Raw genomic sequence first — 12,771 nt, 5'->3', positions numbered from 1 at the left:
AATTAAAATCACTTATTCATTTAAAACAAAAATTAATTGAGCACCTGCTTATGTACTACCTTATGCAAAAACAAGAGAGTAAATGAGATGCTGGAGTTAATTTTTTTTTAAATCATTGCAGGTGATTCTTTTTTCTTTTAGAGCAATCCTGGGTTTGGTATTTTGTCTATTATGAGTTTATGTGATTTTTTTAATTGTATATACTCTGCCTAATAACACTTTTCCTTCTTTGGAAAGACCCACCAAAAGACAATGGAGGAACAGCCATCAATAAATATGTAGTAGAGATGGCAGAAGGTTCTAATGGTAAGAATATCTATTAAAAATTGATAGATTTATACCAGTCTACCTTTACTCTTCATGATTTTAAATTTTGTATAATCTCTTTTTTTTCTCTTGATTTTTTCCTTTGTTTGTAGCATTTAAGATTTTGCCTATTATGACCCACTTTAAGTTGTAATCTCCAGAAATACAGTGACTCAAATGCAAGACTGCTGTATAGCTATATTGTTTTCTTATTTTTTTCCCTCCTTTGTCTGCATTGCTCAGTTCCAGTATATCTAAAGTCTTCTGAAGGTTAGCTTACTCAGTTAGATTTATACCCAGATGTATCAGAAAAATCATCTTCTAAAATTTAACTTACATTATACTAGTTTTAGTAATAAATTCTTTGCCTAGTAAACTTTATTCTTGAATCACACATTTAACAATCTTTATTTCTATCAAATGGCCTATTTCCTTGCAAAAAATAAGGATGTCTTTTAATTAAGACTAAACTTCCTATGGTATTGGTTCTTTCTATTCTTTGTGTGTTATATAATGTTATTACCGGCCCAGTAAACACTTAAAATGTTTAATTAAAAGTAAATTATCAATCTAAGCCAAAGTCTGCACAGAGTTACAGAGATATTTCACTTCAACAAAGCCATGCAAATTGGTCTAGGAAGCTGCACACATAAAAAAAATTAGATCATTTCCAGGAAACTAAAAACAGGCTTAAATTGTTTCTGACAAATTACATAAACACTTACTTAGTGAAGCTAGGATACCTGCTATGTCCATGGTACCAAAATGTTAAACATTACCTGGTAGCTGATTGAACATAATTCTTCACCTTACAGGAAACAAGTGGGATATGATATACAGTGGAGCTACTAGGGAACATCTTTGCGATCGACTGAATCCAGGCTGTTTCTATCGTTTTCGAGTTTACTGCATCAGTGATGGAGGACAGAGTGCGGTAATACTTACATGCAGATTTTTTTTTTCGAAGTTTGGTCAAATGAGATGAGATCATCAGATGCCACCTCAAATATTGAAATAAATCATAAATGTATAACCCAGGTGGTTAAATTTATAGTGACCAGACTATTCTAATACATATAGTACTTAGCTTATGGTCAAAATTTAGTGAATATCTATTGTCTGGTTGCTGTTTAGCTTTGGAAGAATAAATATATGAAAACATATATTTATTCTTTTTAATGAATTATAAGCGTTTTGTTGAAAATGAGAGTACTGTGAAACTGAGTTGCAAGTCCTGCCCAACAGGCTTTGGATCCAATTGCTTCATTTTCTTTAATAAGAAAATCTTCCTAGATTTTTTAAAAAAGCAAACCCCCACTCCCCTCCCCCCACCAAAAAAAAGACACCTATCTTTCTAATATAGCATCTATAGTATTCTTATATGAATGCCTTTCTGAATAAGGTGATGACCAAATATTTTATTTATGTTTGGAAAAAGTTTAAGTGCAGTGCAGATAATGAATATGGCACTGAGTTTGTGTCAGTGTTTTTAAGAGAAAGTTTTTTAAAATAAAACTAAAAGATTTTTTTTAACAGCATAGAAATTAGAAGTAATACCAAATACCTGGAAAGATGCCAAATACTTGGGAAAACTTACCTGATTTTTAAATTATTTTTAGGGTGAAGGAAAGATTTTTTTTAATAATAAATAAATTAACGTTTAGGTTACAAATACAATCAAGTGGACAAAATAGTCTAAACCTCCTGAAAACACAGCAGATAGCATTTACAGAATGTTAAAACATCCTTCTTTAGAAGAGATTTGTAGAGCCATTTGGACATGATCAAAAATAATGTCCATTAGGTTATATGGAGGGGTTTTTTTGTTGGTTTTTTTTGGGTTTTTTTAATTATGGAAAGAAGAGTTTTGGGCGGGGTGGGGGGGTTGGGGGTTTTTTTCTGGTAACTTTCTTTGTATCTAGTGGTCACATAATACATGTCTTTATTTTATTTGCCTGTATAAAATTTGAGTTTTAATGATTTAATTGGGCTTGATTTTATTCAGAACTTTATTCCTTTTCTGTTGATAGTCAAGTACAGTTTCAAATTATTGGTGCAATCTTTGTGTTTGTCTTATTTTCCTCTAACAAAAGCAGTCTGATTATTTGGCTTGGGGCATTTTCGTTTTGTTTTTGCTTTTGTTTTGGCAGGTATCTGAATCTTTACTTGTGCAGACTCCAGCTGTGCCTCCTGGCCCATGCCTCCCTCCCAGATTACAGGGTAGACCCAAAGCAAAAGAAATACAGTTACGATGGGGTAATTTTCATTTTGGTAATAAATTATAATTAAGTTAGTATTAAATATATTCCTCTTGTTAAATTGCATGAATCTTTCCACCTTTAGGACCCCCTTTGGTCAGTGGTGGATCACCCATTTCTTGCTATGGTGTGGAAATGTCTCCTGTAGAAAGAGATGAACCCAGAGAAGTTTACCAAGGTTCTGAAGTGGAATGTACAGTGAGCAGCCTTCTTCCTGGAAAGACTTACAGCTTCAGACTGCGTGCAGCTAACAAAATGGGGGTAGGAAGACTGAGCTGACTGAATTATCATCTCAGTGGTATTTCATATAACATACGTCATTGTACCCATTATTTGACCATTTTGCTTTCAACATGCAACTCCAAATTTTACAATTTTTAATAAGCCTCTGTTGATAAATAAGAGAGAAGTCAGTGTATACCATAACTTAATTGTTATAGAATCTCAGTATTTTCAAACCCCACTTACAATATGTGACACTTTGGACTTTAGCTGAGCTAAAGCTTGCCTTTCAGGCAGTGCTAATAGGGTTTACTTCGTAAAAAGAGTAGAAACATGATCATAAGATGAAATACTTAGAGTTATTAAGTGTTTTGAGGCTGGTTAAATGCAGCATTTACTTTTTTTTAGTTTGCAACTAGTTGTGATTCATTTTTTGCCTAAAGGAGAAAACTTACATTCTAAGCATTCTGGTTTTGTGTGGGTTTTTCTTTTTTCTTTTTTTTTTTTTCTTTTTTTGTTGTTTTTCTTTTTTGTGTGTGTGTGTGGGTTTTTAAAAAAAATATATTATCTATGTACAACTCCATAAATGGACAAAACAGATGATATCTCCATTTTACTTATGAGGAAGCTGGGGCTCAGAAAAGCTAATACCTGCCCCAGCAGTCACACAGACGAAGAAGTGGTGGAGGCCAGCCACTGCCTCAGACCCCAGAGCCAGCACCCTTTCCACTCAACTGTGACACCTCCCATCCCTCTGAATTAAAACTTCTCTAAGGACAAAGCACTGATTTCTTAACTTTAACTGAGTTAGCACTGTGTTTCTTTAAACTACAGTATAATTAAAATTTCGTAAAATTAAACTGACAAGTCTCTCCCCTTTATTTCAGATTTTAGTAAACTGTGCTGTGTTTTATGTCTCATTCTCCAACTGAGTTCATTGTATCTGTAAACTTACTTTTAAATTTCTTACATGTCAGTTTTATATACTTTGTTGGCATTCCTTGCGTACGTCATTCCTTCCTTTCTGAAGTCATGATCTTGTCAGCCCCTCAAGGCTGCAGTACACTGGGATTAACATCTTTAGTGCTAGTGTCTTTAACCTATATTTTCAGGTTTGTGATAACCTGGCAAAATCATCTTAATATTTGTTCTCTGTATTTCCAGAGAATTTACATTTTTACACCCTACTAAAGCTATTCTAAATTTTAAGATATAATTTATGCCCATCACCTCTCACGCCTTTAATTGGTATCATCTCTTCACTCTTCACAGAATTTCTTCGTATTTATTTGACCAACCCAATTGCTGAATGCCCTGCCCTTTTTACAAAAACAATTCGTGAAGTAATAAGGGGCAAGAGAAGAAACTACAGTAAATGAAACTTTAAAATACCCCACATATTTACTTCCATGATCATTAATTAAATCTTTACTTTCTGTGATTTCTTTTAGAATTTTATTATGTCCAATTAGTCTTAAAGGAAAGGGATGATGAATTTGATTATTTGTGAATATTTATGGAGAGCTGTGCAGTTGGTAGGTGAAAAATGAAAACACTGGTTAATATTTGTTTTTCTAGTTTGGACCATTTTCAGAAAAATGTGATATTACTACAGCCCCTGGACCACCAGATCAGTGCAAGCCCCCTCAAGTTACATGGAGATCTGCAACTTGTGCACAAGTGAATTGGGAGGTACTGTAATTTCCTTGACTTATATTTAAGTGATTAAAACAGTTTATATAAAAGAATAAAGATACTGTGCATTTCATCTCCATAAATTATACAAAGAGTAAGTCCTAGTTAAATTCACTTGGTAAAAAGTGAATTCTTTTTTCTCTTTGAAGCATTTAAATAAGGTATATTTACATTACAAGTATTTAGATTCGTGATGTGCTTTGTATTTTATCAAAGGCTTTGTCTCGGTACTGAGATATTTAGCCACGGTGAGCTTAATGTTCAGAACAAACATTCATAGGAATTAGTATAATACTATTTCTCTTATGTTTATTGTCTCTAGTATATTTATTGCATATAGTAATAATCAATGATAATTACATTTTCAGTTTCTTTTGAAATTTAACAAAGAAAATGTCCTTGTACGATTTAACATTTATATTACTTAATAGAATTGTTTTGAAGTATATTTACCTTAAAATACTCTTTCTAAAGTGATTCAGTCATATTTCTACTTCTAATTGAAAACAAAGTTATACTTTTTGACAAATCGTAAATTCAGGTGGCCTTAATGAATAAAAATGTAATATTGAACAGTTTAAATTCTGTTTTTTATATGCTCAGGTAAAGAACATTTTTGCCCAAAAGCTATTTAATCATGTCAGGACTTAAGACCTTTATCTTTTTCTTAATTTAAAGGTCCCTTTGAGTAATGGAACTGATGTCACTGAATATCGATTGGAGTGGGGAGGAGTTGAAGGAAGTATGCAGATATGTTACTGTGGGCCCGGTCTCAGTTATGAATTAAAAGGACTTTCACCAGCAACTACCTATTATTGCAGAGTCCAGGTAAAGGCGTTCAGGGCCTTGTCACTTTACTCTATCCAGAGTTTTGCGTTTTGTGAGCATTTTCATGATTGCGTCTTTACCTTTTGGGCTCTGTTAATTTGTAGGCTCTGAGTATTGTGGGTGCAGGCCCTTTCAGTGAAGTAGTAGCCTGTGTGACTCCACCATCAGTTCCTGGTATTGTGACTTGTCTTCAAGAAGTAAGTGATGATGATATAGAAAATCCCAACTATTCACCGTCTACATGCCTTGCCGTAAGCTGGGAAAAGCCTTGTGATCATGGTTCAGAAATCCTTGCCTACAGCATAGACTTTGGAGATAAACAGCCCTTGACTGTGGGAAAGGTTACAAGCTACATTCTAGACAGTTTGCAACCAGATACAACATACAGGTACACAGTAAAAACTATGTTAATTTTTGCCTAGACCAGAGAGACACTTTAAATAGAATAATCATAAACTAAACTTTTTCTTTTTTTTTTAATATGGCACTTAGAATACGAATTCAAGCCTTGAATAGCCTTGGAGCTGGTCCTTTCAGCCACATGATAAAATTAAAAACTAAACCCCTCCCTCCTGATCCACCTCGTCTGGAATGTGTTGCCTTCAGCCACCAGAACCTTAAACTGAAGTGGGGAGAAGGAACCCCAAAGACATTGTCGACAGATTCTGTTCAGTACCACCTTCAGATGGAGGATAAGAATGGAAGGTAGGTGTTTCTAATTGCTTCTTTATATAGTTTCTCAGGTCTTAAGTCCGTGAATTTTTTTTAACAATGGAAGTAAATTAAGTTTTAAAAAACAGAAGTCTCATAAATAATTTTTAAGTATGCCATTTTTGAAACATCAGAAGACATAATGAAGATTTTCTGTTTATAATTGTGAGGGTGATGCAAGAGAGAAAAAAATTGGGGAACTATTCTTTGGCTCTCATCTCTAACCCATTTTCTCTCTTCAAGCTAGTAAAAGAAACGTAATCTGTGCTGCAAAATAATCTCTTCAGTGCTTGTTTCCAGCAAGAGGCAGTTTTTACAGTAAATCATTGATTGGCTTAAGGCCTTTGAGATCCTTGAAGGCAGGGATTGTATCTCACCCTCCTCCACACCCTCACAGGGCCTGCACACTAAGTGAATGCAGTAGTTTACTTCCTCACCATCAGATCTTAGACTCTCTGAATAAATAGTCCAGTCCCCTGGCTACTCAGGTTCTTCTCTGTGCTACCATCCTTTACAGTCTCGTTACATCCATGCCATATTTTACCCCACTAAATCATGCATTTGAATTATAGTGTTACTCAAAATAATTGTAGTGTAAATTATTCAAATTCCAATCTGGGGTAGTTTATTGATATTATATCCAAAATAACTATATGCCATATATCTTTCACAGCTGTTACTCTAATCTTTTAAGAATTTGGGGGTTTTTTGTTGGTTTTTCTTTTTTGTGTGTTTGTTTTTTCACTCAATTTATTAGAAATAATTTGTATGTCTGATAGATTCGGAGTACCAGGGACAGTATTTCCCAAGATTACTTTGTTTTTTGTGTTGGGTTTGTATCTTAGCCAAGTATTCAATAATGGAATATTCAAGGTACTTGTATGTAAGTACTCTCTATCAGAAGTACTTACACATTTAAAATAGCATACAGAATTAAACATACTGTATCAACAGTAAGAGCATTACACAGAGCAAATAGTATTGATCGTTTCCTGAAATCTTTGCCTCTATGAATGTTAGCCTTTGTTCTTGGCAGAATTTTATGTACTGTTTGTAGCCTTATCTCTAGAAGGAAATTCTTTGCCTTGCCACAGGTTTTTGGTATAGCCATTTATCTTTAATATATGTTGTTATTGTTAGGTGAATTAATTCTTTAAGTTATTTTTATCCCCTTTCTAGCATTTACTTTTGGGGTAATAGTGCAAGAAGGTTTACTGGAAACAGGTTTAATTGGTGTTTGGTTGAAAGATAATAGAACAAAGATTCTATTAAATATAGATTATATTAGTTTATATTCTTATTTTAGAACTTTAGCCATAGTTAATATTTAGCTAGCATCTAGAGAATTGTTGTAGGGTATGGGGTATGGCTTATGGTCTTTGGCTGTGGAAAATAAATAAATTAAAACGTTTTATTGATATTGTAAATTTACCATATAAACTTAATGCATTAAATCAATTTAATATCTTTAGTTACTTTCTTTTGACTTTTCACAACTCTTTACACTTGCTGTGGGATCATGTCAGAATGCTACCTCAGCTGTTCCCTGACCACAGGTCTTATCGTTCAGCTTTTTTCGACAGTGGTTTTGCCACTGGTTGTTTTCCTATCATTTAAAAAAAAAAAAAAAATTGGAGATTCAAAAGGCAAGGCTTATGTAATTACTGCTTCTTGGATATACTCTTACTGAAGATCATTAAATATTTCTTCATTTTTAATCTATCTACAGTTTTCAGACTGTTAGAACTATATGAGTATTCATTATTCATTCCTCAGTTTCCAAAAATTTTTTAAATAGCCAATCAAAACTTTGGGGAACATTCAGCATACGGATAACATATATGATGTTAAACTTTCCATTGAACAGTTCAAGTGGATAATTTATGGGAAATTATATATTATCTCATACTGTTATGTAAATCTTAAGAAAACCTCACCAAATCAATTAAAATTATGCCTGGGAAAGGGAATTCTCTTTTTTATGTGACAAATTGTATGCCTATGACTCTAGTTAGAAATAATTTATAATGAAAATTGTGATGTACTGAGTATCCTTTAAAATGTATACATTAAAAAACAGCAGTCAGAAACAAAGCTTATACCAGAAGCCTGAAGAGAAAAATTTAGCAATAAATTTTCAGGAAACCATGTCAAATTGGGAAATTTACTCATTCTGTGATTTTCATCATCTGATGAAAAAAACACAGATTTATTGTGTGACAAACCATTCCTGGCATTAAATTCTAGGAGTAACTTATTACTCCTAAATAATGTCCGAACTGTATTTTTTTTAGTGGTTTTTAAACGTTTTTCATAAGGTAGTCAAGGTTTATTTTTCATAGGAGTCATTTCCATTTTAGGTTTATATCCCTGTACAGAGGCCCATGCCATACGTACAAAGTACAAAGACTTAATGAGTCGACATCTTATAAATTCTGTATTCAAGCTTGTAATGAAGCGGGGGAAGGTCCTCTTTCCCAAGAATATATTTTCACTACTCCAAAATCTGTCCCATCTGCCCTGAAAGGTAAGTTATACATCCTCAAAGTTATTTTCTTTAATAATAAATTAAATGCACTTTTCATAAAGTACTTTTGTACTATTAAAATTTATCATCCAGGATGTGTCCAACATTTAAATTATAAGAAGGAAATTAGAAAAGCCTACCTACTGGGACTTTCACTTAATAATAAAAGCTATTTTATCTGGCATATTGATAATCAGACAAGTGCTGGTTTTTGTCACTGATCTTTTTAATAAACATAAAAGTACTAAATTGAATAGGTAGGCTAGTTTTCTAATAGGGTCATTTGCTGTTTCCACTATTGTTACTTAAAAAAAAATTATAATTCTGGTTGTTTTGAGTCATTGCTGTTTTCATTCGTTTGGATTTCAGGGAGAGAGCCAGGTCATCTGTTTAGCAAAACATAAATAAATACTTAGTTAACTTGAATTTTTAAATTCACATACACACACACACATTTGTGTATATATTATATATTTAAAATTAATTTCAGCAGGGTTCTTACTTTAAAATAACCCTGGAAAGTAAAAAATACTAAAATTCCTCACCCTCTGAGGACAAATCACAAAGATTTCTAGTACAGTGTCCTGGATCATATCTTGAATGTATTATTTGTTAAGCAGATCCATAGTTAGCAAGACTGTTCTTTGAATAGTCTTTCTAATAATGCTGATGGATTTCACTGAGTTATTTTTCTGTTCCCTCATCTGGTTTAGTGTCTCTTTACCTTAAGAAGATTGCTGATTTTAACACCTTTGTACCCCACTATTGAGTGAGGCAGTCATATATGTGGTCAGGCAGCCAGGGGTATTTTTCAACTCATTCTCTTAGAAGATTTCTTAAATTATAAAATTTCACGTTCTAGTTATGCCCTTTGAAGTACCGTTAAAAGATGTAGAACTGCCATTGGCTTTTTTTAGCTCAGGGAATATAGTACTTATCTTTACAGATCTTTTAATCAGTCTGGCCATTGGAGTGCTTGTAGATTGTATGGCCTGGAGATGGTAAGAGTTAGCCATTGACCATTTCTCTGCAAATTTCAAAAATTCACTGATATTTATTTCAAGTTTGTAACTATGTTTTAAAGTCTGTTGATTTTGATTGAAACAAGTGTCTGTGTGATGTGCCATGTTAAAAATCAAGTAGAGCAGATTTTATTTATATTTGTTCTCTACAGCCCCCAAAATAGAGAAAGTAAATGATCACATTTGTGAAATTACATGGGAGTGTTTACAGCCAATGAAAGGTGATCCAGTTATTTACAGTCTTCAAGTTATGGTGGGAAAAGATTCAGAATTCAAACAGGTATGTGCCAAAATATAATTCTATAGATACACACTTTCACCTTTTTCATTTTTATGTATTTTCAATGCAGGATTTGACTACCTTTATCTTCCTAATTCAGAAACATTTGTTCAGTGCTTACTATGTTCCAAAGATCAGTAACTACACAGTATATCAGGATTCAACATCTTTTGGGTGTGAACTGCACTTAAACAGAGTATTCATTCATTTGACAGGTATTTATTGAACTCTGTGCCAGGCACTCAGGATACAAGTGAACAAAAAGTCCTTGCCTCTGTGCAGCTTACATTCTAGTAGAAAAAGAGATTCCAAAAGCAGATAAACACATCAGTATATCGTATGTTAAATAGTGATAAGCACAATGGAGAAAAAATAAAACTGGATAAAAGGATTAGGGAGTACTAGGGCGAGGGACAGCTAGTGCTATTTCATATAGGGCAGTCAGGTGACATTTGAACAGAGACCCAAAGGAAGTGAATATGGGGAGAAGAGTGTTTCAAGAAGCAGGAACAGTAGGTGCAAAGGCCCTGAGGCAGGAGCATGCTTGTTAAATTTGCTGTACAAGACGAAGGCCACTATGGCTGGGGCAGCATGAGCAAAGGGAGGAATAGTAAATGAAGTCAGGGCTTTAATGGTAGAGGGTCTATGAGCGGGCATGGAGATTGGTGTAGGGTGATTTTGACCAGAGTAGGCACATGATCAGACACAAGATCATTGTGACCACAGTAGGATGAGGACAGATGCAGAGACAGCATTGAAGAGGCTTTTAGTGTTAGTAATAGTCATAGTTATAATGAAGTGTTGTAAATATGACAATAGACACAGTTATTATGGAAGCCTAGAGGAAGTATCACCTTCCTGGTAAAATTTCAAAGATAGGTTCCTGGTAAACAGTGAACAGCCAATGAAGTGGGCAGCTGTCAGTGTTCATTATGACTTTTATAAAGAAGTTTTTATGCAACTCAAAAGCCTTATTTCTGTAAGCATTTCATCTGCTTCTCCCTTTTTGCTGTTAACCTTCTTGATTTTGAGGGCTTTTAAGTTGGGTTGTTTTCATTTTAGGTTCTTATCTTGTATTTTCTTTTCTCACTATTAAAAAATCATTCATCTGTTTTATTTCACTCTTGTGCTTTTATAACTATTAATAATAGAATACCTTTCAATAAGGTATAATTTTTTCCTTTCAAGTTTTGCTAAATATGGAAGCATAATTTCTTAACCGAAATTACAAAAGGCCCCAAAGAGTCTGATTAAATTTGGCATGTGATTGTTTTTCTTTATTAAGCCATCTGCAAATTGACATGATAATTAGATTTGAATATGATTTACAGATAAGCAGGTTTCCTTCCAAGGAGGAAACAAAATTAATATTAAAGAAAATGTAATTGCATTACATGTTTAAAGGAAATAGGGAACCCACATTTGAGTAGTATATGAATTTTAATAAACGTATCACTACATGAAACAGCAGTGCTAATTCTAATTTAACTTAAAAGCTAAATTAACCCTATCACCAATTTTGCTTTAGATTGTAAGCATACTGTAAAACTTAAAATACTGATTTCCTTAGAACTTCATCATATATATGCTCATCTAAATCTCTTAAATGTTTATAAAATTTTATGATTTATTGGCAAGTTGTATTCCAAAAGTTTGAAGGTCATTTTTTTAAGAGTTCAATCTCATTCATGGGATTTTAATATTTTACTTAAAATTGACTTGCTATTCAACACACATGTATTAAATACGACATATGAAGAATTTGAGGGGGCTACATTATTAATAAGTTACTGTTCTGATTTCAAGAAAGTTGTTTATTAGACGTTAGCAAGGAAGCAGAAATTTTATAATCATGATATTCTATGTAAGCAAACAAATAAAAGGTCATGATAAAGATAAAACATACTTTATAAAAAGGAATGATTTTTTTTCCAGCTGGACTTTGGAATGTTTTCCAAAAGGATTATCATTAAAGGGAGTCTTTCTGGGGGGCTGATGAGCTTAGGAGGAACCATGAACTCTCAAGTATGACTTGAGTAAGGCTCAAGAATGGAGTGTGTACAGTGGGGGAAAGCGGGGCATATGCTGCTGGGATGAATTGGGAGATTGGGGTTGACATATATACACTAATATGTATAAAATAGATTACTAATTTTTAAAAAAAGCTAAAAAAAGAGAAAAGATTGGAGTGTGTAGTGGAGGAGGCCAAGTCTTGATGGGTCTTCATTCTACAGCAGTTAGGAACTGTTGATGTTTTTAAGAAGAGGATTATTATTTATAAGTTGGTGGTTGAGTTTCTAGGCTAGCCTATTAAAACCTGTTTAACCTGTAGTGTTGCTGGGTTTGGGGACCTGGAAGCAAATTAGCCTAGCAGCAGCCAGTACTTACGACCCTGGGCCAAACTTAGAAACATATTGATTTCTTTACATTCTTCCCTTTCTTCATCCCTCTTTGATCAGTCAGTGGCTTTCACCAAACTCTTGCTGCCTTCTTCCTGCTCTGTGCCCTGCTCTGCAGCACCTCCCCGAGGCTTGGCCCCATTCTCTAAAATTACACTCTTCCTCTGACTCTTGCCTCCCTCTCTCACATACATCGTAATTCTCATATACACAGTATAACTGACCTTATTGCCATTAGGAGAAAGACTCTTTCTATGGGAAAATTCATGTCAAAAGTCGAGTGTCTGCTGGCTCTTTCATCCTCCCAGAAGTGTATACATTTTTCAAAGCAAGTGCTTTTAAACCAAAAGCAGCATTTCAAGTGGTATAACAGGGTGAAGTGAAAATATTGGGGGACAGTAGAACCACCGTCAAAGCAGATAAGCCCCATCTGGGAGTCTGTACCTAAGACAGTTCTTGTGTCCAAGCTCATTAATGTTACAAGTACCAGAAAAGTTAATTCAAATGGGCTTATAAAGTATAA

At 33.8% G+C, this 12,771-nt stretch overlaps 1 protein-coding gene across 7 annotated transcripts in view; it reads left to right on the top strand.

Moving 5' to 3' along the window:
• FNDC3A (fibronectin type III domain containing 3A) overlaps positions 1–12,771 on the top strand; it is a 189,280-nt gene that overhangs the window by 164,532 nt on the left and 11,977 nt on the right. For all 7 annotated transcript variants that reach the window (XM_068527049.1, XM_068527047.1, XM_068527048.1 and 4 more), the window contains 10 exons: positions 238–306; positions 1,122–1,240; positions 2,457–2,562; positions 2,650–2,825; positions 4,365–4,478; positions 5,160–5,309; positions 5,414–5,697; positions 5,802–6,014; positions 8,381–8,547; positions 9,722–9,849. In XM_068527049.1, coding sequence (XP_068383150.1) covers positions 238–306; positions 1,122–1,240; positions 2,457–2,562; positions 2,650–2,825; positions 4,365–4,478; positions 5,160–5,309; positions 5,414–5,697; positions 5,802–6,014; positions 8,381–8,547; positions 9,722–9,849 — 1,526 coding nt within the window. The remainder of the gene's footprint in view (positions 1–237; positions 307–1,121; positions 1,241–2,456; positions 2,563–2,649; positions 2,826–4,364; positions 4,479–5,159; positions 5,310–5,413; positions 5,698–5,801; positions 6,015–8,380; positions 8,548–9,721; positions 9,850–12,771) is intronic.

This window comes from Eschrichtius robustus, chromosome 18 (assembly GCF_028021215.1).
Source record: "Eschrichtius robustus isolate mEscRob2 chromosome 18, mEscRob2.pri, whole genome shotgun sequence".
Taxonomy (NCBI): domain Eukaryota; kingdom Metazoa; phylum Chordata; class Mammalia; order Artiodactyla; family Eschrichtiidae; genus Eschrichtius; species Eschrichtius robustus.
Note: the sequence above shows the minus strand (reverse complement) of the source record. Positions and strands in the feature narration are given on the sequence as shown.